Source organism: Bombus bifarius, unplaced genomic scaffold, assembly GCF_011952205.1.
Source record: "Bombus bifarius isolate JDL3187 unplaced genomic scaffold, Bbif_JDL3187 scf7180000008297, whole genome shotgun sequence".
Taxonomy (NCBI): domain Eukaryota; kingdom Metazoa; phylum Arthropoda; class Insecta; order Hymenoptera; family Apidae; genus Bombus; species Bombus bifarius.
In genome coordinates, this window is record NW_022884576.1 from 579,936 (window position 1) to 607,911 (window position 27,976).

The window sequence follows — 27,976 nt, forward strand, 5'->3', positions numbered from 1 at the left end:
TACGATTATGTAAGCTGGCCGGAAACTCGCTAGGGAAAATCAATCATCTTTTGAGCAAAAAAAAGATCAAGATGGAGAGTAAGAAAAGGATCCGTCCTACGTTCTTCGTCATCCGTGTCATATTTTGATATTTTTCTCCATTAATCTCCATTTTGATATTTTCCGACTCAAAATAAGCGCTTCTCTCTCTCTCTCTCTCTCTTTCTATCTATCTATCTATCTATCTATCTCCCATCGGTGTGTTGTGATGATTATTGAATAGTTCCACTGACCGACGCTACAGTTTAGAGACATCGTTGTCAGTTTGGTAGAAAGGCATATCTGTGGTTACTGAAAAGAAGACTAGCGTAAGAAATGCAAGTCTGATTGATTATTTCATATAGACACAATACAGTCATAAAGATAAGCATGCATGTTGGTCGAGAGTATCACATATTAAACAAAACAATATAGCAACGTGTGACGATGAACGATATCAAGCAGTATTTCCCTTGCTCCTTTGCTGTTTCGCTAGTTTTCTTTCCAGCAACGTACCATATTTATGCGCGCGTTAATGAGATTGTAGTAATATAGATTTAGTGGTAGTATTATTAGCAAAATTTAGAATAACAATCTACCGGCTGCCAGAGAACTACCAGGAAATAATCACAAATCACCCGAGGAGCGTCCGAAAATCTTTATATTATTGTACATTGTGGTTTTGCCAATACTTTTGATACAGGACACATATATAAGTTATATAAACAAGTTTGGACACGTTTATACTAAAAGCATAAAAAAGAAAGGTATTCAAAAATTGAACCATAAAGAAACAACATGAGAATACAAGAACGGCCTGGGTCTGTGCACGTGCGACACACACATACATATCCATACAATGAATGTCTCAAACAGAACCTTTTCTTGTTCTGTTTATATGTATGATTATGGTTTGTACATGGACAGTCGTCTGTGGGTTTGTCAAGTCGTATCACAGTTTAGTAACCTAGGGACTTTTGTGGAGGCACCTGTATCGACCTAAAATAAGAACAGGTCTTGGCATTCGCTAGGGAAAGCCGTCCGAAAATTGAATCAACCCTAATCTAGTCGTGAAAAATCAACATGACAGATCAACAAAGCCACGTTTTGCGCATGCGCAACGCATACATCTACATTGTCTTGTAGTATATGAGTGTCAAGACTTGTTTATACGATTGCGGACGAAACAATTAACTTCTATCGGTTCTACAAGTTCTATATGGAATTATAGGGAAAACAATTATTTGGTGTATAACAAATAAGCGAAACAAATCGTAGTGACAATATTGTCACTAGTAGGCAGCCAATAACTGCAGCCAATAGTTGCAGCCAATAGTTGCAGTCACAGCAATCACGTTTTGTTTATGTCTACTGCATCGTCCCGTTGGGCAAACTATAGTCGATATAGTCTATTCCGTTTAACATTGGTCATATGTGCTCGATAAATAAGTCTGTCATAAGTGATGAAAAACATTCGGTTGATTTGAGTCACAAAAATCTTGTGTAAATAACAATCGTTCCAACGAATTTCAGAGGGAAACGGAGTTTGTGACTATGTAGTATTTTTATGAAAAGTAAAATAGTACGTTTGTTATTCAGCTTTTTTCTCTGATGTTTAATATCGTAGTCCGATATCTTATTAAGAAAATTGTTTCGGAAATTGAAGTGAACGGAAAAGGAACAACAGGTGTGAGTGATATGTCGATACCCACACAAGCGTAACTTATATGCATACATATTATTTCCAATTCCAAAAATTGGTGAGGTTTACGATGAACCCTAGAGTGCGTGAAAATTTAATCGCTTATACTATTATATTAATTACATATTTACATATACATACATATGTACATACTTGTATATTTTCAATTTCAACCCTAGAATGATAACGCTATAGCATTTTTTGATTGTTTCTAATAAAATAATTTTTTCAACATTTCCAAGAGATGTGTGTCTGCTCTTTCTTAAACATCTTAATAAAAGATAAGAAGTTTATGACTTTAAAGAAAGAAAAGGAATTAAAATTTACATTTCGTCATTTAGAAATGTACACTAAAACGGTCTTTGTTCGATATATTCCACTTACAATGGTTTTGTGAATACTTTAATCGTTATACATATATTGTTTTTGATGAACAGAAAATATAATTTATATCTTATGTAACTTCAAGGAAATCTTTTATAATTAATAATAATTCCGAAAACAAATTAAAATTTAGAATTTCCCACAAAACGTACAAACGATATTAAATGCATTTTCAAATATACTTGACATTAACAGATGCATTAATTAATTGGTCTCGACCTGAACTCAAAAGACGCTCGAAAGGATTAAGTAATTAAGAGTCATATTGATACATCTACAGTACGTTCTACGAAATGAATTTCTTCTTAAACAATGATATTTTGTATGATACCATGCATTCATAAAATGCATCAAGGATAGTCGATACATATGCATGCGCATTTTTGTTTTCTTTTATCTATAGCATTTCTGAACCTCCCTTGATACCGATATTGTTCTATATCCGCCTATAAAGACACAACATAACATACATGTACACACGCATACATATGTATGTGCGATTTATCGGTCGTCCAAATCAGACTGTAACGAATTTAACGGAGATAAAGAAATAATCACAAATAATATGGAAAAGTACCGTTTTGAAAGTTTTGAAGACGAAATATGTAGGTCACAGAAAGCTCTTGAGCGCAAGTCCGTCGCGAAGCGAACGCAACTTTTCGATCGACATTGTTCGTTTCGTAAAATACGTCGGTGGTAGGTCGACGGACGCAACGTTTAGAACGGCGCACGTGTGTAAATGTTACCGAAGATTTCTTTCGTCAGGGTATGTTTTTATCCAACTTGAATTTGATACATTTCCATTCAATTGTTTTTACGTATATACACGTAGATGCACACGCACGTTCGCCAATTTTTCCTCAATCCCGAACCTCCCACTTACTCCCTATATTTTATTCTCCGCATCCTTTTTTATTTCTTTGTTCATTTTGATCCAGAAGAAAATATGTAGCGGTTCAGCGCTTTTAACAAAGAAAGTTACGAAATAGTGCATAGATCTTTGGCTACGCTACGACCAGTCACGTTTTGATCGCTTGGAGAATAATAATTTTGAAAAGGAATTGTTCAAATTGCAACAAAATATATTATTGTCATAATTAAAGTTATGCTGAAAAGGATTTCGTTATTAAACTACTCGTATTATTGTGTTTTTTTTTCATTTACATTCCGCAAAGGGTTTTAATTATATTTCACGTGCATGGTGTTCCATAGTTTCCTAAGTGTTCCTCTTACAAAAATACCCTGTTTAAATTATAGTAAATGCATCAGGATGTCCTTTTTCGCTTGGAAAGGGAGCAATCGTTCTGAAAATACCGAACATGGTGGACGCAATTTACAAGATGGTCTTTTTCAAATTGCATCTCAAGCTTGTCACATATTAGTACAAGTAAGTTTACTAGAATTAAGTCACTTTCACGAGTTTCGCACACTCGAATAAATGCGGTTTATTTACTTCTACTTTTATTTCTGTCTTATATCCATTTAAATTGTACGCATTTCTCTTTCTCCGCTTCTTTTAAATTTTTAATTTCTTTAGCAATCAGTCTTTAAGTTGAAATCAATATGAAAGAACGGGAAAGAGGTGAAAAGATTTCCATGATTTTACATTTTTACTTTTACATATACGAGTTGCGATACGAGTGCGCGAGTAATTTTACTGATCGTATGAAATTCGATCCGAAAGGTGAACAACACGCACAACGTTTCGTACGGTGGAAACAATAATGTAAGGAATATCGCATATTCGAAATGTTCCGGCAATGACGAAGATTCGATACGTCATACAGCTTCTTCCACGAGTAAAGCCACTACTTCCACGGTTAAGTCTTATACGAAGTACATGAAAGAACAAGGCAAGGATCAGGATGTAGTCGTTTTATTGCCACATCGTAAGAGCAGAACGCCTCTTGTTAAGCACAAATTATCCGTATGTACAATTACGTAAGGATTCCTTCTTTTTATCCCATTTCGAATGCCTTTGTCCTATCCATCAAACAAAAATTTACCTTACTTGTCACAGACAGTTTCTGAGAATGCCAGATTGGAATTGAACCCATCAAAGTATGTCGGCAGTGGTGGTAGAAATAGTGGTTCTGGCGGTGGATCTGGTACCAGTGCAGCTAACGGTAATACCACCGCTCCTGACGATGATTTCGAATTGTGGGATTATTCCAGTTTTATGTTGAGAAATGATACTGACGATCCAATTACGAATGGGAAGTTAGTGTTTCTTTTGGCCAGAAAAACGAAATACGATCGACTATCCTTCAAAAATAAGATAATTAATCAGTCGTGTTAATATTATGTTACCGAAACAGATGGGGAGGTACACAAGGATGGTGTAGACCAAGCTGCATTCCAATTACAGTCATATTAATTTTGATAGTGCTGGTTGTTTTATTGCCGTTATTAGATCATGCAGCGGATAAATACGCGTCGAATGGCACGAATTTCGATTTCGATACGAGTTGCATGAATGGCTGTAATTTATCTTTCGTGGAAACTCTGCCAATCGGCATGAATTACACGAATAACACCGTTTTTCTTGACAACACTTACGACTCTTGGATAAAATTGATTTCATTGGCGCGGGAAAAGATAGAAATAGCATCGTTTTATTGGACTATGAGGAGGGAAGATGTTTATCCAGACGATAGTGCTAAACAGGTATGTAAGTAACTGAATTCATGTGTTCCAGGAAAGTTCGAAACGATTGTTTCAGGGTGAAGAAGTTTTCCATTTGCTTCTCCAAGCGGGCAGAGATCGGAATATTTTACTGAAGATAGCGCAAAATATACCGTCGCAAATAAGACCGAACATCGATACGGAGGTGTTGACGAAAAAGGCAAACGCTAAGGTAATTTAATGCTGTTTTAAAGTAATTCAATAATTTGAACGATTCCGCAGGGAAGAACGTGTGTCATATTTACTGTGAGTAGGTCAAAAGTTTAAATTTTGCTGGATTGCTCGGAGGAGGAGTACTTCATTCGAAATTATGGCTCGTTGACAGAACGCATTTATATATTGGTTCTGCGAATATGGATTGGCGGTCGCTCTCGCAGGTGAAGGAACTTGGTTTAATGGCTTTAAATTGCAGTTGTTTGGCAAACGATTTTGCCAAGATATTCGACGTAAGTCGATTGTTTCTGGTAATCCATATACGGACACTACGTAATAGCTAACTAAAAGCTAAAGCTATTTTTCGATATATTTGGTAGGTTTATTGGACAATAGGCAACGATGGTAAAATACCTTCTGTTTGGCCGGAGTATCTTAACACGAGAATTAATTTAAAGAATCCGATGAACTTTACATATATGAACAATAAGTATAAAACATTTGTTGCGGTAAGTGTGATATTTTTTTGAGGACATCATTCCAGCGTATACAAATTTAATATGAAACAGGTTTTGTGCGAATCTAAAATATCAAGTCCAGCTGAGAGGAAGAAATAGCAGAATTTGTATTATAATATCGTATATTTCAGAGTTCACCTCCGCCATTTTCGCCAAAGGGTAGGACGAATGACGTGGATGCTATTCTTTATTGTATCGAAAAAGCTGAGAAATTTATTTATATCTCAGTGATGGATTATTTTCCACTGACTATATATACAGCTAAAATCAAGTACGTATCGATTAATCTACTTAGGTGTTCTTAATACGTTCATTAATCTATCTATATTCACACGCATGCGTATATTTACTACGTGTTTCTATAGTCCCGTTCGGATTGCTCATTCTACATTTAACTTTGTATAATTCGTATGATTTAGATATTGGCCGATAATAGACGATGCACTGAGAACGGCAGCTATCGAACGTAAAGTACACATACGACTATTGATATCGTCGTGGAAGCATATGAAGAAATCAGAGGTTTTCTTTTTGAAATCGCTCATGGAACTAACAGATAGTTATGCGGGTGTGAAAATTGAAGTGGTCAGTAAAGACTTAAAGAAGCATGCTTGCGTCCTGTATAGTTCCATTATATTTTCATACATGACATCGCATTTACGCTAACATGTTTTTCTAGAGAAAATTTATAGTTCCTACGAATCCTGATTTCGACAGAATACCGTTTTCAAGGGTAAATCACAATAAATATATGGTGACCGATGTAACAGCGTATATAGGAACAAGCAACTGGTCTGGCGATTATTTTATAAATACAGCAGGCAATTGTTTCTCTTACTTTTCCTCCTTTCTTTTTTTCTTTCTTTTTATACATTTGTGATTAACGATTGGTTTGTTAGGTATAGGTACGGTATTCGAGACTATCGGCGATCAGACTTCGGAAAATCTTAGGCAGCAATTGGAAAATATTTTTCATCGTGATTGGTATTCTGAATATTCTTATGCTTTAAACGAAAGTATACCATTTGTGAAACGATCGACAAATACCATCGAAGACTACTACCTACGATCATCACGTTACATATTAGCGTGACAATATCAACGATTTGATCAACGTTTCCAACGAAGACAATGAAAATCATTTCTTGCTGCTTAATACGAAGTCTTGGAGACGAATTTCTTAAATGTTTTGTCCCTTGTCATTGACAAAATTAAACTCATTCTTTTTTCCTTATCTTTTTTTTCTTTTTTTTTTACGAAGCACATTCTTACGATTATCCGTACTCAGCAAATATCGACTTCGAGCTGACGTTTTGTTTGTTCCGTGTACATTACATACACAAACACATTCCTCTTTCATTCTCTTTTATGTTGTTCCATCTCTGCTGTTATTTTTTTAAAGACATACACGAGCGTACATTTACACCCACGCGTACCATCTCCTTCGGATTCCATCTCTCTCACTCGCTCGCTTACTTACTCATACTTCTTTCTCTCCATCCGATGTGCGCATTCACGCACATACACACTCATTAGCCACAAAGTAAGTACCTACGTATCTGAAATTTTAAACCTATAGGAATAATCTTACATAATGGACGTTTGTGTGCCTTGCTTTAAGTGACCTTGCGAATGTCTTCTATGAAAAATCATTTTAATATTAAAACCCAAGCAATATTCCGTCCATATAATAATATAATTCTGAAAAAGATTATATACATTTTAGTAATTAATATTTAAAATACTCCGTTATTATATGTGATTGATATAAACGTTGCTATAAGAAAAGGAGAGAAGAAAAAGGTGCTGCACGAACTCATGACATTTATTAGAATTCAATATAAATACAACATGCATTGGTAACGTTACATGATCTGCAACTTTTTATCGATACAAATCCTAGAATTAATAATAAATGTGCTAATCACTGACGTATCTAGCTGCAAACAAGTTACTTCTGATGTTCATGTGACGTTTAAACTATATGCATTATACATACATCCTTGCGTGGAAAGATACGCGATTTTAGTAAATCAATCTCATAAGTGTTAGAAAAAGTGGTGCTTTTTCATAAGTATATTCGAATTAGCATGATAAATTATATACTTGAAAAAATGTTTACATCATTGTTAATTTGTTTATTTATTGAGAAACAAAGTTCGTTTAAAACTTACAGTAACGCAAAGATTCGTGCTTCTACTACAATTCGCCGCAAGCAACAACGAATTTTATCTTTCCGCGGTTCGTTATAAGCAAATCGTTTTTATATAACTCACGTCTTTTCTATACTTATATGTATACATTTTAATTGTACTTCCGTTCTTATATATTTTTGTACAGAAATAGAAATAGATTATAAATATGCATACGTATATATGCAGATAAAGGTTGTATAATCATAAATTATTAATTATTAACTATTAGCATTAAAAACAGTACTTCTAATAGGAGGTTATTAATTTTTCCCAGAAACGTACATATAAATCCGGTTGCCATAGCATACGTCGTATGTGAGAAAACATGCTGACAATTACAATAAATCAATAAGCGTAAAGAAATTGTGACGTGTTTGCTTTTCGCCATCTATTTCACGTGAAATAGTCATATACATAAATAGAGAATGATACGTTTAAAAATATGCCAATGGTATACGAATATATTCAAAAGCAGATTCATGACCTTATAACGGTAGCATACGTTTAAACGGGATATTATTTGTTCAAGCACAGAATTCGAACAGACGAATTTTGCCATACTTGCAAAGATTGTTTGCTGACGAATGTGTTGTAATCGAAACGTCTAGTTTTGCGAACGTCCGTTCGATTATCGGCCAAATTATTTTAAAACAAGTCAAGATACGCGATTCCAATACTTCTTCAGATGCTTTAAATACTTGAAACGACCGAAATTCTCTTCTTCTATCTATCTATCTTCTTGCTTTCTCGCCTTTCTCTTTTCCTACCGTCGATTTTTTAACAAGAAACATAGGTTGCTCGCATCGCTTGAAGTTCTCGTTCTATCCAATTTCGATTTTAGCTATTTAGAATAACCGACAAATTACTTACCTCCGATTTCATAAATAGAATTTTATTAAACTCGTTAAATTATATAGCACATATGACGAGAGTATAGGACAACCAATCAGAAAATCACAGATCGAAGAAATAACTTAATAGGAGAAAAGAACCAAAGGAAAACTAAGAAAAATGAGGGACGAAATAATGTGATAGAAATGAGGTGGTTGATGGGGGGTCGAGTATGATTGAGCGATCAAGGAAGGGGAAAGAGAGCCAAAGGGTAAAGAGGAGGGGCACTGAACGAAGCAGAGTAGAAGGAGAAGAAAGGAAAAGTAAGACTGACGACGGCACAAGTGACAATTCTGAGGTGTATCGCTTGCAAAAGGCTTGAGGTGGCATAAGAGGAGAAGGATCGGTAGATTCGGACTAGGAGAAAGTTTCCAAGGTATATCTAGTGTTTGTTTGTTCTTCCGCTCGTTCGTACATTCGTTCGTTCTTTTCTTCGCTTGTGGCTATTCCTTGCTCGATTAACGATATTCGTTTGATGGCTAATGATTTCTTTCATACCTTAAAAGTGTTGCGTGGACGTTACTCTCTCACGGAACATCAGATAAGGTCAGTGAAATTGTGCAAAAGTTATCTGAATAATCCGATATGATGTAGACTACAAATATAGAATTAATTTACATTATTCAGATCGTTGATTCATTGAAAAATGTTTCGTATTGTTTGATTTGTATCGTTGACGGAATTTTCGAACGAGATTCGTCGAATTCATCATTACATTCCATTCAGATAGGCGGTAGCGATAAACGCGTGTGTCGAGTAGAAATTGCAATCGGCTTTTCCTTTCTTTTTAATGATTTTTCATTAGTGTATATGCATATAATTAATGTAATTTTTATTTTACACGGTCGTTGAACAAACTTTCATATATTTCTAATGTAAATTTCCATTCGAATATTAAAAGAGAGAGACAGAAGTTAAGGTAGAGGTGAGTCGCGAATAGGGTACAGCGAAAGGGTGAAACTCGCGTGTGCACGATATGTGTAAGATGTGTACGATGTATTAATATGGCAAATAATTTTCTTGAATTAATGAATCGGCTTCGATCTATGTCAGTCCACAACTTTCTTCGTCAGACATTCACCGTGAGTTCGTCACCAGTTAAAATTCGTGTCGAGCATAGCACTCGTGTCTGTTCGTTCGTTCAAATGTATATATCGCATAAAAAATTATACAAGTAGCATAGTTGTTGTGACAGTCCGACGTAACGATTAATCATATGAAAATATCGTATAAGAATTCGGTGAATCCATAATAACGCAGACTAGTTCGCCTTTTTACAGCGACGAAGAATCGTGGTTTTTTGAATTCTTCGTATCGAACAGTGTATTTAACGGAAGATTCTGCTGTTTTATAAAGGTTACTCTCGCAGCATCCGTGCCGCTAGTACTTACGTAATACATTGGACACAACGTACGAATAATGTTGACAATTTGCAAAACATCGGGTGTAGCACTTTTTGTATTCGAACGGGAGAAATTTGTGAAATTTGAAGATCGCCGCGATCTTTGCAAACACAAAATTTTGGTAGTTCGCGAAAAGACGACTTCCACCGTTCAACCTGTAAGATGGAGTTGGCCGGCTGAAGATAAGCTAGGAGTGGGGTTAGGTTAGACGTAAAATGTAGAAATGGTGGGGGGGGGGCGGGGGGGTTGTGTGTCTGAGATTCGAAGTACAAGGAAAAGGACTTTGCCGCCGTTATGCAAATATCGAATCTATGTAGTCGCGTTCTTCCGTACTATTATGCTTTCTGCGTGGTAATTTGCTAACATATTAACATATTGACAATTTCATAAGTTTTATCACCATTTCGGCTCTTTTGGAATCCATCCTGGAAGCCAACTCGTTAGCGATTCGAAAAATCGAGTGAAAAAGCAAACAAAATAAATGTCGTTGTAACGAAATTTTTCGCTATTCCTCCCTGACATGTAGAACAGCAGGGTAAATATAATATATAGCAAAGCATCTTTCATAGTCGAACAACGAGCACAGACTGTCGATAGTAGCCTTTCGATTTGAATTTGGAACATAGTAAAAGACGCCGCGACCAAGTTCACGATCAACTTTCACTCTATGACGCGGTGATGTACGCAGTTTCTCTCTGACTAACTATCGCAAAAGTACGAACAGTTGTGTGAAAGAGGAACGGTATTCATTTCAGATTGGCATGTAGTTGATGCGGTATACCGTACTTTATTTGCTCCTTTGTTTGCTTCGTTTTCTTCAGTTGTTGCTGTACTATTAACTTGGAAACGTCACGCAGCAAACGCAGCGAACACGAACAACGCGATGGTGGAAGTTCTGGTGGAACCATGTGGCCAAGAAGCGAGAGTATTGGATAATGGTTGCAAATTGAACGACAATCCGACGGAACATTTGGTTCAAAGTGATCGTTGCGATTTGATTTTGGAACAGTCGAATCTCAGCCCAATTCAACAGTTCTACAATGGGCAAAGCATCTTCATCACTGGCGGTACTGGATTCGTCGGCAAACTTTTAATAGAGAAGCTTCTCCGAGAATGTCCTGGGATCTCGTTCATCTATTTGTTGGTACGTCCGAAGAAAGGGAAAGATATGCATCAACGTATCGAGGAAATCTTTGACGATCCGGTAAGAATTCTTATTTTTTCTCCAGCTTTTTTTCAATCTTTTCCGAGTTCTGTCGAAGTTCTTCTTTCTTTCTCTTTTCTTTTCGAGCAAACAAATTCCGATCCTACGATTTTCTCTAGCTCTACTTTTGCTTCCGGCACTACGGATCGATCATAACACGAACTCGCTTTCCCTCGACATGCCGCTCTCGAGTCACTCGGTCGACCACCGATATCTCGCAACTCTCTTCTTTTTTTTCTTGCTGCCTTACCCTACTTACTCCATCTCCTCTACCATATTATCCTCTCGCTACCGAAGCGAACCTCTACAAATCAATCGCTAAATGAATCTCTACGTTAAAACTAGTATGACAATTGATCACATCCGATTACTAATTTACTTTTTGTTTAGCTCTTTGGCAAAGTAAAAGAGAGGCGACCAAAATTTCGGCATCAAATCGTTGCTATAGCCGGAGATTGCGGTCAGCCAGGTCTTGGGATATCTCCCGCGGACAGGCAAACGATTACGAGAGAAGTCTCAATCGTCTTTCATGTTGCGGCAACGGTCAGATTTGACGAGAAGATGAAACTTGCCGTACCCATTAATGTTCGTAGTCCAAAAGATGTAATGGATCTTTGTAGGGAAATTTCATATTTAAAGGTACATGCACATGTATACTTTTACGTATATTGTACGAATTTAAGTAATTATAATTATAATTATAATTGCTTAAATGCATCTTATAATTCTAATTATAGTTATAATTGCTTAAATTCGCTAATAGTAAGCTATTCCGTAATAATAAACGGAACTTTCAGGCGTTCATCCACGTATCGACAGCATATGCCAATTGTACGCGAACTCATATCGAAGAAAAGGTGTATGAAGCACCGATTGACGGAGACAAGTTGGCAACTATCGTTGAATATATGGATGAGAAATTGATCGAGGAAATAACTCCACGGTAAGCAATTTTTTTCCAGCAAAATTAATTCGAATTTAAGTCAATCAAAATTACATTCCGTCTAATTATTTCTATTCTGCTTACTCTTGTCCCAATAACTCGACTATATTATGTTGCTGCAGATTATTAGGTGCATGGCCGAACACGTACACATACACAAAAGCAGTAGCAGAAGGTATCATTGTGAAACAGGCCGGTGATTTGCCTGTTGGAATATTTCGTCCCGGTATTGGTTAGTAGAAGTCTTAGGAATCTCTATAGCTTTACCTAATTTTATCTCTATAGCTTATCTATTCTAACGATATCAAACATTTTCTCGTTGACTCTTTCAACTTATTTCCCGTTTCATGAGATTAACCGGACAGGAGAAAAAATTTGATTTGAGAACGGCAACAAAGCAAAAACAACAACGTACTATATAAAAGCAGATTGGAAGATGATAAATAAAAGAGAAAGCGAGAAAGTGTGAGAGCAAAAAAGGAAAGAGGGTTGGGGCAGGGGTATATGTCGGTCAAATGTACATAAAAATTAATTTGATTGGACATTTGATGGAATTTTCAGTGATATCAACATACCAAGAACCGGTGCGAGGATGGATCGACAACTTGTACGGACCAACAGGTGTTGCAGCTGGGGCTGGTACCGGGGTCTTACGATCGATTCATTGCGATGGATCCATAGAAGCCAATGTTGTTCCTGGAGATTTAACAGTAAATGCCTTAATAGCTTGCGCGTGGGATGTCGCGAATCGTCGAAAGTAAGATTCACCGATCAAAACTTGCATCTTTCTCCACTCTTTCAACACTTTTTGATCCTTACTCTTAACTTTTATCTTTTCCTGTTTCTTTTCTCTCTTATTTCTATTTCTTTTCACGCATGCTTTACCTTTGCCTTATTTTTATTTTATTTTTCACGCACATTTTTTATGCACAGATCTGCAACTACCAAAGAAAGGGAAAATGACATACCCGTTTACAATTATGTTTCAAAAGATAATCCTATAACATACGATCAATTGAAACTTTTATCCGAAAAATACGGGCTTGAGTTTCCCACTAGCAGAGCCATATGGTACTATAGTTTTCGAAATAACAAACATAGGATAATTCATCTTATGTATGTTTACTTGTTACACTTATTACCGGCACTCTTGATCGACACCGTCACGCTCTGTTTGGGAAAACAACCGAGGTAATTTCTCTCTCTTTCTCCTCCCTCTCTTTCTTTCTATACTTTTTTTTCATATGATTTTTTATTCTCTTCTGTTTCAATTCTATGACTCTAATTCATCCTCTTCTTCTTTCTATTATGAACTTAATATTTATATATATCTTGAAATATTTTCTCAAAGGATGTTAAAAATCTACAAAAAGATACACAAATTTATGGATGTACTTAACTACTTTTCTATCCACGAATGGAAGTTTTCGAATGATAATATTAAGGAGTTACTAAATAAGATGACAGAGGAAGACCGTGAAAATTTTGCATGCGATATCACCGATATTGACTGGGACCAATATTTTCGGACATATATACGTGGAATTCGTATGTATCTGATAAAAGATCCGCTAGACACTCTTCCAAAAGCACGTATCAAGTGGCAAAGGTGAGCCAAATGTATCAGTCCCGTTCCTTTTTTTTTTCCTGCTGAATCCTAATGATGATGTATATTATATCATTGTTGAATGTTTGCTTTACAGATTATACTGGACTCATCAAGTGGTAAAACTAATCCTCGGTTATGCTCTATTGCGAATATGTTGGTTAACTTTATCTCTTCTTTTTCGAAATTGTATACCTCAATTTGCGTAACAAATATGCTTTACGTGTGTGATGAGAGGAAATAAACGCGCGGTAATGCACGCGGTAATGCGCGTCAGATACACATAAATATGACTTCGTTCGAAGTTCGAAGTTGGTTCAGAATTAAGTGTCGTTCTTGAATCAAGTTCATTGAGATGATCTTGGTCTCGTGTTTGTGATCGAAAGTGAGGTTACCTTGCTGATTTTCTGAACAGCTCGGAAGAATAGAGAAGGAAGCAGAGAAGAAGGAAGAACACAGTGGAAAACTGACCAAAGTACTATATAGTTCTATCGCCGCGTATTCGCGTTTATTCGATTCGAGATGATCATAAAACCACCACTTAGTAACTCCAACTTAATATGTATGAACCGCGTTCGAGAAGTTTGTAAGGAAATGATGAAATACAATATAATTCCTTCCATTTCTCAATCTTTTTCCCTCCTTTTCTTTTTCTTTTTCCTTTTTTCACGAATGTTCTTATAGGATATATTTTTTGTTGGGGCAAACACCGTCCTATTTCAAACGTGTTTTATACATATATAAAACATGTTGCTATACTTTAAACTTCCAATTGTAATAAAAACAACAATTTTCTCTCCATCAAAAATCATAATTGACTCGATTTACTTATTCTCTTGCCTCTTGCGACGACTAGTCAATCGTAATCGGTTTGAAACGCATCGCGTTTTACGTTACTCGATAAATATGCAATTCGCGCATAGGATTCTCCAGCTCGTACTTCACACTTATTCTTCCTTTATTTCCAAACACTATTGCGCTTCAGTTCTACCACAGACACACGCCCCTCCCCTCACACACACAAATGTATATCCAACCTTTAACCATACATAAGTACATACACATATCCGAACTTAAATGGAACTTTTGTTTTTTTCACTTTAAATCACTCAACTGGTTCCTGCTTACCATTATTTCCATCATTTATTTCTGAAATGTTTTCTTCCTAAATCACCTGTTTTATCCACTTTCTTTCTCTTGCATCATTAACTCCTCTTCAGTTACCTATCTCTCCTGAGTCGTCGCTCCGAATGTCATGCCGAAAAATTCTAGACCATTCTTGTTAATATTACGTATTTCACGTCCATCCAACAGTCTGTATTCTACTATAAGTATGTATGTCTCGCTATTTGACACAATTTAATATCTACCTTTAATACTATGTAAGAAAAAAGCCAAACGAAGATAGACGGTTTGACAGTAAAATATCTATGCATAATAAAACACGCATCATTTTTACAAACGAGTTATACCGAATCAATCATGCATATGAACATACAATCATATTTCTTACTTCTCCCCCACTTACTTATCTTTTTTCTCTCCCGCCTCCCCTTTCTCTTTTCTCTGTCTCACCACTTCCTATCCCCGATAAAAAATTGGGAAAATCAGTATTAACATGATATATTTATAGAAAATACAGGATTCCTGGAAAAACTAATCGAAAGATACATCAGAATGATATACAAATATTAACTACGACAATAATATTAACAAATATGTTTACACTATGTTGACGCATCAAGACACAGGTGGGTACATATATCAACAGTAGCTTAAATAAATATTTTAAATATCAATATTTACTAAAAATCAGAATCGAGAACAAACCGATTGACATGTATCAACTACAGTATTTTGACATTGTGTTACCATCTTTACCATCAGGTGCTTTACCATCTCGAAAGGAAGATTCAAGTTTCGCTAGGAAAATATCGATGTAAAATATGAAGTACATGAAGATCAAGACATGCACACGTCGACATATTTGAATTCATACTTACTTGTATAATTATAATTTCGTATAACGGTTATGTTTTAGATCTTCGCAAATCATCATTTAAGTTCATTTTTGTTCTATTATAAATGAATTGGTAACGCAAGTTTCATGAAACATTGTTATCAAATAACAAATTTCCTTCCACCTACATAAATAAGTATACACATATGTATGTATATATTACACGTATTAGCAGAGAAATTTTCTCTTTGGTATTAGTATGAAACATTTTCTTTTTACCCAATTATATTGCTGAATCAAAATTATTAAACGCAAATGACGACTACATTCTTTACATTGAATCTGGATAACTGGCATTATATTTTAGCACTATACATAATGTCAATAATCTTCAGTGCACATAGCACGTAACAGGCTAAAGTACACGCCAATTTAAACAACATGCGCGTGCATGTTCGCGTGTACACACAGTCTAAAATAAAATAAATTTTATGTTGATAAGAAACATACTAAATATGATACACCTGATAATTTGTACAGGAAATGTATATATATATTACTATGTTAACAATTGATTATCGAAATCTCGTTTTTAATTATATTCGATACATATTGGTTTTCCCGTTTTTCCTTTATTCTTTAGAAACACATATAACATGAATGTGTATATATATATATACACACACACACACACATATATGTGTAGTAGTAATTAATGGCTTTTATAAAAAATGTGCCTTGCAATTGCCATGTATATATTGACGGCTACATTTGGGGTACTTCTGAAGCTAATCACAGCAATCGGTATATTTCTCTTAAACCTTCTTGGAAGAACTATTTACTTTGCATATTCACTTTTTCATACGTTGTTACGTATGTATACTGAAACTGAATTGGCTCGATCATCCGCTGACAATTAATTACAATGGAATCACGATTGCACTTTTAATGAAGGACGATCAAAATTCGGAAAAAATTTTTCGTTTCTTTGTGTAACTACGTATTTTAGTTCATTTTACTCTATTTGTTGACGTAATATAATAAAAATAATATAATTAACACATGAAACTGTAGCAACTGTGATATGATACACATATAAAATCGATTAAAAACTAGTTTATCCTTTAAGTGAAGCTCAAATAACGATTTATGTAAGGATAATAAATTATTGACGATATAAATGGATAATAATAAATAATTGAACATATACTAACGACAGATTAATAATGAATTTGGGTTTAAAAGTTTATCCAAATTTTATTAGCAAAAAAGTGTTAATTATAACAAAAATTAAATATGGTTACAAATAGTTACTAAGTTAATATTTATACAAGCGTGCGAGTTTCTACTCTTAAGAACTCGTGCTTTATTATAGTTTTGGACGGAATCCCAATGTTATCGGACGAATTAATGTATATATATACGCTTATATATATATATATATATATTACGCTTTGCGCTAAACAAGTATCTTAACACCATATATGTACGTGTACATATATCCAACTTCCTCGTCTCGTATCCTTTCCATTTTCATGTAAGGTGTTTATTCATATTGATGAAACGAAAATAATGACACTGTCACAACTTGATGGAATGTAGAGATCATTCAAATTTTCCTGCCTTAATTCACAGGCAGTGCTGATACCGCGCTATGTGGTGTTGTTGGACGAGAACCAGCGATGGACTGCGTAGTAGATGCATTCAATGATTGCATGGTCCCGATCTAAAATGAAATAAAAATTGTCAATCGGCGATATCATACGGAAAAAAAACAAATAATTTAGATAAATGACAATAAGATAACAAATCAACAGTAACAGGAAAGAGGAATTAAAAAGGTCTTTCTCAGATGTTTAAATAAAGAAACTTACTCTTAAGTGAGCTAAATCTTCTAGTCTTGTAAGATCGCATAATTCCACATATAAAGAATATACTATTAACCATCCGTAAATGGAAAAACAAATGAATGTCATCCACAAAATACACATTGTAATATTATAAGCAAATATCATGTCATTTACTATACTGAAGAAGATAAAAGCAAGAAATCTGAAAACAGTGAAAGCTGCAAAACTGTAGAGCCATGGTACCATCTTCTTTTCATATTCTTTTCTTAAAGCAGTTATCAACATCACAGATGTTGCAAACACTACTACTCCACCAAGCATAGAGAACAAAGCAAAAACAACAAGAGCGTTACGTACTGAAATGAAATATCAAGGTAAAATTTAAAAAAGCTGTAATGATATATATAAATAAATATTTTTCCTTTCTATCGAACTTATATATACAATCAAATTTCAATGTCCTATATCTTACTAACCATGCCGATTGCCCACATAAACAAATTCATAGGATATTACATAGTAGCCATAATGGGTTGAACCTGGCGCAGCTTCGTAAAGACAATAAAGATCAAATATAGACGTACAAATGGTAAAAATGGCTAAACACTAAAAAAAGAAAAACACCATTTACATGAATGATAGAATATAAATTTTAAACATTATCAATGAATTACATACCTACCAATGCAAATATAGCTGTAAACACGGCGCCTCTTTGAATATTAAGTAAATGCGAATGCGTTAAAATTGGTTTTTGATACCAACGTGTTTTAACACTACGCATTGATCGTGAAGATTTTAAATTTGCACTGCTACGTGTAGTAACGTGCGAGTATACCGATGGTGTACCCATGCTAGGAGATTTTTTTCCGTAATTCATTTTACAGTGAATACGATAGTTTCTTTTCCTTACAATTTCTAATAAATGCTTAAAACGATGTTTTGAAATTACACCCCGTGTTTTACACTGTAACAGGGAAGGTTAGTTTATAAATATTTGTTTCACTGTTTTCCATGATATCATCAATTTCTCGTTGCAATATTATTTCGATACATATGAATTTCTTCCGATGATAACTTACTATTATAATTGTTAAAAGTTTCAATCGATTCAGTTATAAAAGTGAACACAAGGCAACACAGTTTTAATAATCGTCGTCCATCACAAGCCGACGCCCGAAATTTTAAATGAACTTAACCGAAACAAACCGATGAATGCCGATGATAGTCGAAACGATCCGGAGTAAATAGAGTTATGTTATAACGTTGTGGAAAGAACTGAAAAACAGGAAGAGCGAGCAATTATTTTAACTTTTACTGGTTAGAAACTTTCATGTTTCTCTATAGAAAAGGAAGCAAATCATGGATATACGAATAAACAAATTGACTGACTTTTGCTATAACCAGAGAGGAAATTCTTCTCTGACATAATATATAACAAAGAAATTGCAAATATTTACAATCTCTATACACGTATGATACTTTTAACGACCGTACGCAAATCGCAATAACGAAAACGGCTGGGAACATCTTCCTTCTCAAACTGTCTTCCAATGATTTTATCTGTACACGCATTGGAAATATAGTACGTGTATTATAATTTCTTGCCATTTTTACAAAAGGTACCTTCTGTTTTTAAACGACATTCTATTAAGTTAAAAAAGAAAAAACATGATATAATATGAGATGATTAAATAACATTTATTAAAAAAACCGATTAATTCTTTTTTCGATTAAAATTAAGCTGATAATGCACATCTAAAACCAAGATTTCCAGCTGTTGTATCTGGAGTATTTTGGCTCCGAGCAGCGCATCTATATCGAAAACAATAGCTCTTGTGACAGAGATAAGAACCGCCTTTTTTCACTTTGTCCGTGCCACGAGATGGGCCACTCTGGAAATATGTTTCACGTTATAAAAATAATTGCCGGTTATACTTAAAAATAAAGAAAAAACAAATAAAAAAGATAGGCGTAAGTAATTCATATATACAGGATTATTAGGCCCGCCTCGTGTTCTGGTTTCGGTCGTCCACCAATCAAATGTCCATTCCCAAACATTTCCTATCATATTACGTAATCCATACTTATTTGGCGGGAATTCTGTAACAGGTGATGTGCTTTCGTATTTATCTTCTTTAGTATTATTACTTGGAAAATCACCTTGCCACGTATTTGCTCTGCAGATTATTTTAATTTGATGGATTATTTTAATTTTAAATAATTCTTTATACCACTTTATTCACCTGTATCGACCATTTGGAATCAAGTTATTACCCCATGGGTACAGCTTATCTGACAGTCCGCCCCGACAAGCAACTTCCCATTCGGCTTCGGTCGGCAATCTTTTTCCTAACCATTCGCAATAGGCAATAGCGTCGTTCCATGATACATGAACAACGGGATGATCCATTCTATCTGGATTATTTAATTTTATTTCTTTTTACCTCCAACTTATAATTTCGAGCAATCGAAAAAACAGATAAACGTACTCTTAATATCAGAGGTTGGACCCTCTGGCTGTTGCCAATTTGCATCTTTCACTTGTAACCACCAAGGAGCTCGAGCAACAACGAGCGTTACGTTTGCTCGAACTTTTTCATCTAACAGACCTTCAAATACGAACGAATCTCCAAATTTTTCAGCTTCTGTCCGATAATTGGTTACGCTGACAAATTTTGCAAAATCACGATTACTCACTTCCATCTTGTCTATATAAAAACTATGTAGATATATTTGTTGTTTCGGACCTTCGCCATCTGCGACAAACACAGGTTCGTTTGTACCAATCGTGAAGGTGCCCGCCTCTATCTTAGCCATGTTTTTTAAACGATCTATACGATTGACAGTAGTTTTTTCATAAATATGAAGATCATTGGTTGCTGGACAGTAATCTTCTGTTTCTTTCTTATATTGTGTTTTTATGATGGTTTGTCTGCTAAAGCTACAACCACCACATTGAAGAGATTCTTTATTTGAATTATCTGTTTGGAAGCATGCCGCTATAGAACATAATGTAATAATTATGCTTGCGAAAACAAACAACACCGTTGACTTTTGCCAAGTTGTCTTTATCGAACTTCTCATTTTATAACTTTAGGGTATTGATGCATGCAAAATCGATAAATTGGTTAATTGTGATTGTAAAAAACACAAATACCTATAAATTCGAGATTCGACAAATATTGCGACCAAAAGTCATCATCTTTCACGAAATATTTCCACTATAATAAACGTAAAGAAATAAACATAAAAGATATATACTGTGTGTATAAGTCCATGATAGGATGTGGCAATCGTAGTTTCTGTCGTCGTGAAATAGGTACACTGCAATAAGCAGCAGAAAATCCCTAGCTGGCCTGGGTCAGTTTTTGTTTAACTTTAATAGTTTAGTACACGATCTTATGTATAAATAGATGTCTCTATATACCGAAGCCTGGAGAAAACCGTCTGAAGATTGAGTCGTGATTAGTTGTAAAAAATTAATGTGGAAGACAAAAAAGTTACGTTCCGCGCATGCGAGAAATTCTTTAAATCTCTCAGACAATGACAGATTACTTTACTCATCTCCGTTTGTCTTGAAAGATCGTGGTCTTTGTTAAATTTCCATGTTGATTTTTCACAATTAGGCACGATTCAATTTTCGGTTTTCCCTAGTGAGTGTCAAGACTTGTTTATATGATCGTGGCTTAGTATACAGAAATGGATTTAGAATGTTGTTCATAGATGAATTGATATCGATACGTCGATATTGACGTGCGAATGCGTAGATAGGCACATATTTATTTATATTTTTTTTGGTATGCACACATTATAGTTAACCTAGCTTATTAGGTTTATAGCCCATTCTAAAAGATGGTGCTTTGAGAAGAGGATTCCCTATCTTTGTCTAACGAACGCCCGATTTCTATGTTGCTGCTCGCAGTTCTCATGTACGCACTCATCTCTCTCATACTTTTATAGCCATTCCCCTTCTGCTTACATATGTGTAATTTACGTGGAACATAACCTATCGTTAAATGCCACGTATTATTTATCTGTCATTTATGTATGTATAGAATGTCTCGAAGATTTTTCTGTTCATCGTGACATCGGCTAATGACCGAAAGAGTAACAGTATAGCAAAATTAGTTATTCCAATATATCGACGCTATACTAATATAGCTATAATGGCTTCTTCAAAACGTTTCAAACTCTTGTTTTGCGCTATCGGTATTTTTGTATGTTATTTTCATTTTGGCATGTTGCAAGAGAAGATCACACGAGGACAATATGGAGATGAAAAAAACAGTGAAAAATTTACGTATATGTTTACTTTAGTTTTCTTCCAGTGTCTAATTAATTATTTATTTGCTAAGACTAGTTTATTAACGATCATGAAACAGGGCGAGGACACTACTCCGAAAACTTATTACGCAGTCTCTGCCCTCACTTATTTGCTTGCTATGGTATGCAGTAATATGGCATTACAATTTGTTAGTTATCCAACACAAGTGATTGGAAAAGCTGGTAAACCAATTCCGGTAATGATACTCGGTGTACTGCTGGGGAACAAGGTATTTTGTTTCTTTTTTTTATTGATGTATCGTTTATAGATATATAATCGTCTACCTTGTATTATTATTTCAGGAAAAGATTTGTGGAACTTGTATTATTGTATATATATGTATGATTTTTTGTTTGTCGTTTTTTGTGATACTTTGTTTTTCACAATTAACAATCATATATTTACATATCTTATACATGATTTCTAACAATCAAATACATTATCTTGCAGGTATATCCAGTTAGAAAGTACTTGTTTGTGTTCTTAGTAGTCATTGGTGTAGCTTTGTTTATGTACAAGGATGTCAATCCATTGAAAAAGCATTCCGAGGGACAAACTGCATTTGGAGAATTACTGTTATTACTTTCATTAACGATGGATGGTCTAACTAGCGCTGTGCAGGAAAGAATGAGAGCTGAACACAATTCCAAGTCTGGTCATATGATGTTGAATATGAATGGCTGGTCTGCGATCTTTAGCGGCATTGTCATCATAGCCTCTGGAGAACTTGTCGAATTTATTCAGTTTCTACATAGATACCCTTTTATTATATGGCATATTGCTACCTTTTCTGTAGCAGGAGCATTTGGACAATACTTTATATTTCTTACCGTTGCGGAATTCGGTCCATTGCCATGCTCCATTATAACTACAACTAGAAAATTCTTTACAGTCTTAGGTTCAATACTTATCTTTGGTAATAGTTTGATCTTTAGGCAATGGTTGGGCACGTTTATAGTATTTGCGGGATTGTTTCTAGATGCTATGTATGGTAAAGACAAGTCTACTAGAAAAGATGTAACAAAGTAGCAAACGAACGCGAGCACGTTATCTGAGAGATCCTGACTCTTTGAATAGAAAATGATTTCGAATTCTGAGACTTATATATTCGTCATGTTATGATGAAATACGAGTTTAGGAACATTACACCGTAGACAAATATGTGTGTATCATGGCTTCCTGGTTTCGCTCATTGTACGGTTTTGTACTTATGAATGAAATATTTCAAACGAACGTTCGATAGATTTTGATATACTATACCTTTACGAATATGTACACATATATTCGTTTCTATGGACATGTATATTATACATGTATGTTTGATGCGCGCAGTATGTTTAGGGTTCGTATGTATATATGCGTTATGTCGATCGAAATAGCATGCATTTGCACGCATAGCGTTTCACGTATGTATTTCTTTCGTTTTATCTCCTTACATCAATCTCATTCGATTACTTGTAATTTTTACAAATTCTTTTTACTAATCATATCATTCGTAAACGTCATTTACGGGGAAAAATACGATCAGTATCGTGATTATTAGTGTACGTGATAAAAAAGAAATCGATTATGAAATAAAGGACAAATACAATCATTTGGTATACGATTTAGCATATTTATTCTTCCTAGTCGTATGTATAATTAATCATTTTACTGTCATTTCTGACTGAAATATTTTTGCCAATTTATATAGAGAGCAACATGCATATCTTTACATATGTATATGTAAGTCGATGTGGCGAGGTAAGTATATCTTAGTTAAAAAATGTTTAGTTTAATTAAAGAAGCTAACTACTTCGCGCATAGCTGAGCGTATAAAGTGGTTTTAAAATCGGATTTCGTTACTGTTATCGATACTGACGACAACGTCGACGATGGCTAAATAGATAATAACGGCGTTTGAATGAGCTTTAGGAAGGGAGTGTAATCAGTTGAACGTAATGTAACATAAATGCGCAGACTACTTTTCAAAAAGTAGTATTGAGAAACAATATACATAGATCGTAAGAGAACATTCGAAGAGTACATGAAAGACGAGATGAATATATGGTTGTTAAAAAGTTACGCGTGTATCACTGTGCTATCGATATGGTCGCCAGCCTCTTACGCGCTACTTGGAAACGGTAAGTGGTAAATTTACAATTAGAGTAGTTAATTTGATGCATACATATAGTTGTCAATTTGATCGATATACGCGTATAATAGTATACGTTTAAATAGCCTTCTTTGCAACATTCGTCTGTTTGCCTTCTTTACGAACATCGAATCATCAGTGGAACTGGATAGCGCGTAATTCAAAGGGGGAACGATAGAAGAGAGGAATTTTCTGAAAATATCAATTGTCTCGATGTACGCACAAGTTGGCGCGCTCAAATATTCAAAGAGGCATGCGCGTATCAATTCTAGATTAAGGTTTTCAGAGAATTTTACACGACTATATTGTTTGTTATTTCCATTTAAAATATATCCTTTACCTGGAGGAAGAGAAAGAAATTTTTCACTTTTAGAAACGTTCTCGACTTACTTGCCGAATGGAATCGCCGAAGCACGTGACATAAATCAACCGATGCTAATCATTAAAAATAAGGTGGTTGCGAAGCAAGCAACGAGAAGCGATGGACAAGAATCATTCGTATCTCTTAGGATCGAAGAAAAGGAAGAAGAGAAAGAAATTAACTGCACGGATCGTTCTATATTTGATTTTCCCGAGGATTTGTTCACATACAAAGAACGTCGTCACGGGGCCGTAGTGTTGCATACCTTTCTCGGATTATATTGTTTTCTATTGACAGCATTCGTTTGCCATGATTATCTATTACCAGCTATCGACTGCATATGCGTCAGTATGAACATAAGCACCGATGTTGCTGGAGCGACGTTTCTTGCTATGAGCAGTTCCTTCCCCGAATTATTCGTGAATATAATTGGAACGTTCCTAACCGAGTCGGATCTTGGTGTTGGTACTGTTGTCGGTAGCGCCGTATTCGACACGTTTGCAACTCCGGCCTGCGGAGCGTTAACGACTCTTTGCGTAAGTACACGCACATATTTAAAAATATACATATAGTTGAAAATTGTTGTTAGATGATTACGAGAATGAACGATAACTAAAAGTAAAGTGATCCGCTATATGGATGCCAATATGATGTTAACATCTATCGCACAATTTACACGCGATTATACTCATATCTATATCTTATATATATACATACATATAATATGCGTATACATATACGAAAATAATTTTTGGCGAATGCATTGGCAAATAAATTATCTCACCCATTCAATCTTCTTATAACGATACAGACTTTTAGATAAAAGATGATAAGCATTCTCTTTAAGTATGTATATTTAGATCGATCGTATCGAATACCTATCTCTTTTACTTATCTTCCATTGACCTTGTTAACGTTACACGATTAGTTTTTTCCTGATTATCTTTTTTGTTTCCTATTCACGTGTATCTCTATCCTTGAAGTTTGAAGAATTGAAAGGAAACGGTTGTTTCAAAAAACGCAATTTCTAATTCGTCTTTTATTCTTTTCGACTCAGGCGATACCGTTAGAATGGCGAATATTGTCACGAGACTGTGCAATGTATGTGGTATCTATTGGAGCATTGGTAGCAATAATGTGGGATCGTCGGATTCATTGGTACGAAGCCATGATTTTGATAATGTTGTTGTGCATTTACCTAATCTTGCTCTTTTGTGGCAAAGGTATTTGGCGGTGTTGCGGTAAAATCGCTCCTTCTAATTCTAAATCCGCGGCAAAGTGTAAGTAACATTCTCTTTCTCAACTAATTTCCTTTGTTTGTTTGTCCGTTTTGAGAAAATATTGCGAGTCGAATAAGAGAGATATGAAGTAACAATTCGTTGCGATTAATTATAGTGTCTAACGTTGGAGAGAAGTTGCCTCGTAATGGCTCCTACAAACTGCGCTCTCCAGATGATGTTGTTGCAGTCAATCCTAGCAAGAACGTAGATATTAAAAAATTGGAAAGCCAACAGCGTGATCTCGAAAATGTTCTAGAAAATTTGGACAAATCGCTGGAACGTCCTGTTTCTGGTATGCATGTACATAAGTATCTGTGTATATGTATATGCGAAGCGGATGAGAAGCATAAGCATATTGTATGTATGTATCGTTTCTGTATATTTATTTGCAGAATATTTATTTACTTGGCCAAGGGAACGAACTATGATTGCAAAATGTTGGTTTATGTTTGGTTGGCCATTGAAATTTTTGCTATATGTAACGATACCAGATGTCAGGATCGAACGATTGAAACGCTGGTATCCATTGACATTCATTATGTGCGTGATTTGGATCGGAATATCTTCTTATTTGGTTTCTTGGATGACGACGGTTGTCGGTGATACAATAGATATCCCGGATTCCATTATGGGTCTTACATTTCTAGCCGCTGGTGGAAATATGCCGGAGCTTGCGTCCATCGTGATTTTAGCCAGACAAGGTAAGATTAATTTTTTTTTTTACTTCTTTTGTATCAAAATTTCTTGTTTATTTTGTTGTTACATTTGTTACACTTTGATGAATCAAATCACTGATTGGCGATATGAAATATTGAATGTTTCATATACATCTAGGGGACGGAAATATGGCGATGAGCAATACGTTGGGGGCAAATATTCTCGACATTTTACTTTGCTTGGGCTTACCGTGGACAATAAGTTGTCTAATGAAAGGAAAAGACGTGGAGATCGTATCAGGAGCTATATCCTACAGTGTACTTACAACAGTTGTTTGCATAGTAGTTCTTTATACAGTTATAGCATGTTTCAATTTTAAATTAAACAAAAAAGTAGGAATCATATGTCTGATGTTATACACAATATTTTTAATATTTGCCATTCTCGTAGAATTGAACGTTTTCTTTTTTGTAAATTTACCAATGTGTCCTCGTATCGATGAATTATATTGATTGATTTCGCATATTCTGCACAGTTCGTATAATTTGTTTGCCCATTCTCTGTCCTATCAAATTATAATCGTTAAATTTGTTCATCATCTTATTCACCTCGTTAATTTGAGCAATCTTGACAATTTCGACAATCCCGATAATCTCCTTAATCTTGTTGATGTAGAAACGCAAATAATTTTCTGAAACCGGAAGTATCTTCTGTATATTATCTAGTGCGGCTTCTTTCACGGTTATCAATGACCTTCTATGTTTCTCAATATTCACGTAGATGATCGAAATTTGTCAGTGGTGATGCTTAAAAATCGAAGATGCGACAGGCAGCTACGAATATCAGTAAAGAATAAAACAAGAGAAGGTCTGTACGAACGAATTGGAAATGATTAATAACAATTATATGTGATGATAAAAATATTTTCGAGAATCAACGAATGACTCTGTTTTTGTTTTTTTCGTCAAATTACGATGAGCGCAAAATGGAGAGCAGCGAACATAATCTGTATAACAGCGTTGCGAATACTGAACTTTCGACCGTTCGCGGGGAGACGCGATCTCGAAGAAGCGCGCAGACGAGAGTCGTAAATTCCCGTTACGATTTGACTAATCGACGCCACGAATCGTTCGATCCCTTATTTCGGTTCAGATAATAAGGGTGGTTGAATGAATATAACGCTGATATTAACAGGTTAATGTATATTTTCAACGATCCAATAACTTCAAGCGATACAAGGCTACGTATGTGGAATGACAAACTACGAATGAGTACGACCTGAGACTCGTTTCGTGTTGATGACTGTGATGATGTATCTTCTGTCGATTGACTGTCTTCGAGTTGTCGATTCTCTTGACTTGATTTCTGACTCTTGCTGTTCCTTGAACTGTGTTTTAACTCGAGCTAGTTTTAGCTGTTACTGATGAGCTTCAACTGTTACTTGAATGCTACTGTGGAACAAGTCTAGAGATCAAGTATAGAGATGAAGTTGAGAGCACAAGTTGACTGTTCTGTAGTCGTGAGAACAAGTATAGAGATGAAGTGACTGCTCTGTAGTTATGAGAACAAGTGAAGTTCGTCCTTGTGTGATTACTGAAGAAAGCTCGGAGTGGGTGTCTTTGTTGTATGAAGAAAGCGGATTCGTTGCTCACACTTTTCGTTAGGAAAGTGAGGGTAACGATCCGCGATGCCCATTGGTTATGAC

At 35.2% G+C, this 27,976-nt stretch overlaps 6 protein-coding genes and 2 long non-coding RNA genes across 17 annotated transcripts; 4 read left to right on the forward strand and 4 right to left on the reverse strand.

Moving 5' to 3' along the window:
• The first annotated feature begins 1,387 nt into the window (after positions 1–1,387).
• On the forward strand, positions 1,388–6,827 carry LOC117212465 (phospholipase D3-like). Of its 4 annotated transcripts, none has more exons than XM_033457343.1 (12): positions 1,388–1,600; positions 3,362–3,491; positions 3,789–4,031; positions 4,125–4,324; positions 4,423–4,771; positions 4,827–4,961; positions 5,044–5,235; positions 5,323–5,451; positions 5,592–5,731; positions 5,880–6,045; positions 6,140–6,281; positions 6,360–6,827. In XM_033457343.1, exons 2-12 carry the CDS (start codon positions 3,375–3,377, stop codon positions 6,551–6,553), a joined length of 2,007 nt encoding a protein of 668 aa, XP_033313234.1. In that variant the 5' UTR covers positions 1,388–1,600; positions 3,362–3,374; the 3' UTR covers positions 6,554–6,827. The 4 variants fall into 4 exon arrangements, with proteins under 4 accessions (XP_033313234.1, XP_033313235.1, XP_033313232.1 ...); XM_033457344.1 differs by lacking the exon at positions 1,388–1,600 and adding an exon at positions 2,717–2,870 and having other exon boundaries at positions 6,366–6,694; XM_033457341.1 differs by lacking the exon at positions 1,388–1,600 and adding an exon at positions 2,718–2,870 and having other exon boundaries at positions 6,360–6,694.
• On the reverse strand, positions 1,862–2,811 carry LOC117212472. Its single transcript, XR_004488471.1, has 2 exons — positions 2,682–2,811; positions 1,862–2,550 (listed from the first exon to the last, which is right to left on the reverse strand). It is a non-coding gene; the product is annotated as an uncharacterized LOC117212472 (long non-coding RNA).
• Positions 6,828–7,264: 437 nt separating the features above from the next.
• LOC117212471 lies at positions 7,265–27,404 on the reverse strand. Its single transcript, XR_004488470.1, has 3 exons — positions 27,395–27,404; positions 23,713–23,717; positions 7,265–9,668 (listed from the first exon to the last, which is right to left on the reverse strand). It is a non-coding gene; the product is annotated as an uncharacterized LOC117212471 (long non-coding RNA).
• Positions 8,784–14,306, forward strand: LOC117212467 (fatty acyl-CoA reductase wat). 2 transcript variants are annotated; one of them, XM_033457349.1, is made up of 9 exons: positions 8,784–8,922; positions 10,771–11,153; positions 11,544–11,792; positions 11,951–12,096; positions 12,219–12,328; positions 12,658–12,853; positions 13,030–13,287; positions 13,448–13,705; positions 13,800–14,306. In XM_033457349.1, exons 2-9 carry the CDS (start codon positions 10,833–10,835, stop codon positions 13,909–13,911), a joined length of 1,650 nt encoding a protein of 549 aa, XP_033313240.1. In that variant the 5' UTR covers positions 8,784–8,922; positions 10,771–10,832; the 3' UTR covers positions 13,912–14,306. The 2 variants fall into 2 exon arrangements, with proteins under 2 accessions (XP_033313240.1, XP_033313241.1); XM_033457350.1 differs by lacking the exon at positions 13,030–13,287.
• Positions 13,895–18,674, reverse strand: LOC117212470. Of its 3 annotated transcripts, none has more exons than XR_004488469.1 (5): positions 18,195–18,674; positions 17,989–18,118; positions 17,537–17,868; positions 15,706–17,388; positions 13,895–15,625 (listed from the first exon to the last, which is right to left on the reverse strand). XR_004488469.1 is itself a non-coding variant. In XM_033457355.1 (4 exons), exons 1-4 carry the CDS (start codon positions 18,390–18,392, stop codon positions 17,287–17,289), a joined length of 762 nt encoding a protein of 253 aa, XP_033313246.1. In that variant the 5' UTR covers positions 18,393–18,674; the 3' UTR covers positions 13,895–17,286. The 3 variants fall into 3 exon arrangements, 1 of the variants encoding a protein (XP_033313246.1); XR_004488468.1 differs by having other exon boundaries at positions 14,903–14,970; positions 15,073–17,388; XM_033457355.1 differs by having other exon boundaries at positions 13,895–17,388.
• Positions 19,190–20,843, reverse strand: LOC117212468 (formylglycine-generating enzyme). Of its 2 annotated transcripts, XM_033457353.1 has the most exons (5): positions 20,673–20,836; positions 20,005–20,514; positions 19,759–19,930; positions 19,506–19,692; positions 19,190–19,407 (listed from the first exon to the last, which is right to left on the reverse strand). In XM_033457353.1, exons 2-5 carry the CDS (start codon positions 20,330–20,332, stop codon positions 19,252–19,254), a joined length of 843 nt encoding a protein of 280 aa, XP_033313244.1. In that variant the 5' UTR covers positions 20,333–20,514; positions 20,673–20,836; the 3' UTR covers positions 19,190–19,251. The 2 variants fall into 2 exon arrangements, with proteins under 2 accessions (XP_033313244.1, XP_033313242.1); XM_033457351.1 differs by having other exon boundaries at positions 20,005–20,843.
• LOC117212469 (solute carrier family 35 member B1) lies at positions 21,460–23,440 on the forward strand. The gene is made up of 2 exons (XM_033457354.1): positions 21,460–22,068; positions 22,290–23,440. The coding sequence occupies exons 1-2, from the start codon at positions 21,682–21,684 to the stop codon at positions 22,866–22,868; spliced, it is 966 nt and encodes a 321-aa protein (XP_033313245.1). The 5' UTR covers positions 21,460–21,681; the 3' UTR covers positions 22,869–23,440.
• On the forward strand, positions 23,846–26,796 carry LOC117212466 (sodium/potassium/calcium exchanger 3-like). 3 transcript variants are annotated; one of them, XM_033457348.1, is made up of 7 exons: positions 23,846–23,962; positions 24,113–24,188; positions 24,347–24,870; positions 25,392–25,614; positions 25,730–25,906; positions 26,007–26,315; positions 26,449–26,796. In XM_033457348.1, the coding sequence occupies exons 3-7, from the start codon at positions 24,406–24,408 to the stop codon at positions 26,781–26,783; spliced, it is 1,509 nt and encodes a 502-aa protein (XP_033313239.1). In that variant the 5' UTR covers positions 23,846–23,962; positions 24,113–24,188; positions 24,347–24,405; the 3' UTR covers positions 26,784–26,796. The 3 variants fall into 3 exon arrangements, with proteins under 3 accessions (XP_033313239.1, XP_033313237.1, XP_033313238.1); XM_033457346.1 differs by lacking the exon at positions 24,113–24,188 and having other exon boundaries at positions 23,866–23,962; XM_033457347.1 differs by lacking the exon at positions 23,846–23,962 and having other exon boundaries at positions 23,971–24,188.
• Positions 27,405–27,976: the final 572 nt, after the last annotated feature.

What these genes read in the sequence shown, in the direction of transcription:
- LOC117212469 (XM_033457354.1), top strand. Translation starts at nt 21,682, where the DNA reads ATGGCTTCTTCAAAACGTTTCAAACTCTTGTTTTGCGCTATCGGTATT. An exon ending in GTGTACTGCTGGGGAACAAG is followed by an intron (nt 22,069 to 22,289) that starts GTATTTTGTTTC and finishes ATTATCTTGCAG; the next exon opens with GTATATCCAGTTAGAAAGTA.
- LOC117212470 (XM_033457355.1), bottom strand. Translation starts at nt 18,392, where the DNA reads ATGAATTACGGAAAAAAATCTCCTAGCATGGGTACACCATCGGTATAC. An exon ending in TTATGTGGGCAATCGGCATG is followed by an intron (nt 17,869 to 17,988) that starts GTTAGTAAGATA and finishes ATTTCATTTCAG; the next exon opens with TACGTAACGCTCTTGTTGTT. An exon ending in AAGATTTAGCTCACTTAAGA is followed by an intron (nt 17,389 to 17,536) that starts GTAAGTTTCTTT and finishes ATTTCATTTTAG; the next exon opens with ATCGGGACCATGCAATCATT.
- LOC117212465 (XM_033457343.1), top strand. Translation starts at nt 3,375, where the DNA reads ATGTCCTTTTTCGCTTGGAAAGGGAGCAATCGTTCTGAAAATACCGAA. An exon ending in GATCCAATTACGAATGGGAA is followed by an intron (nt 4,325 to 4,422) that starts GTTAGTGTTTCT and finishes TTACCGAAACAG; the next exon opens with ATGGGGAGGTACACAAGGAT. An exon ending in ATTTTGCCAAGATATTCGAC is followed by an intron (nt 5,236 to 5,322) that starts GTAAGTCGATTG and finishes TATATTTGGTAG; the next exon opens with GTTTATTGGACAATAGGCAA.
- LOC117212467 (XM_033457349.1), top strand. Translation starts at nt 10,833, where the DNA reads ATGGTGGAAGTTCTGGTGGAACCATGTGGCCAAGAAGCGAGAGTATTG. An exon ending in ATCGAGGAAATAACTCCACG is followed by an intron (nt 12,097 to 12,218) that starts GTAAGCAATTTT and finishes ATGTTGCTGCAG; the next exon opens with ATTATTAGGTGCATGGCCGA. An exon ending in GATGTCGCGAATCGTCGAAA is followed by an intron (nt 12,854 to 13,029) that starts GTAAGATTCACC and finishes TTTTATGCACAG; the next exon opens with ATCTGCAACTACCAAAGAAA.
- LOC117212466 (XM_033457346.1), top strand. Translation starts at nt 23,866, where the DNA reads ATGAAAGACGAGATGAATATATGGTTGTTAAAAAGTTACGCGTGTATC. An exon ending in GAGCGTTAACGACTCTTTGC is followed by an intron (nt 24,871 to 25,391) that starts GTAAGTACACGC and finishes TTTTCGACTCAG; the next exon opens with GCGATACCGTTAGAATGGCG. An exon ending in CGTGATTTTAGCCAGACAAG is followed by an intron (nt 26,316 to 26,448) that starts GTAAGATTAATT and finishes ATATACATCTAG; the next exon opens with GGGACGGAAATATGGCGATG.
- LOC117212468 (XM_033457351.1), bottom strand. Translation starts at nt 20,599, where the DNA reads ATGAGAAGTTCGATAAAGACAACTTGGCAAAAGTCAACGGTGTTGTTT. An exon ending in TCCAACCTCTGATATTAAGA is followed by an intron (nt 19,931 to 20,004) that starts GTACGTTTATCT and finishes TAAATAATCCAG; the next exon opens with ATAGAATGGATCATCCCGTT. An exon ending in GAGGCGGGCCTAATAATCCT is followed by an intron (nt 19,408 to 19,505) that starts GTATATATGAAT and finishes ACATATTTCCAG; the next exon opens with AGTGGCCCATCTCGTGGCAC.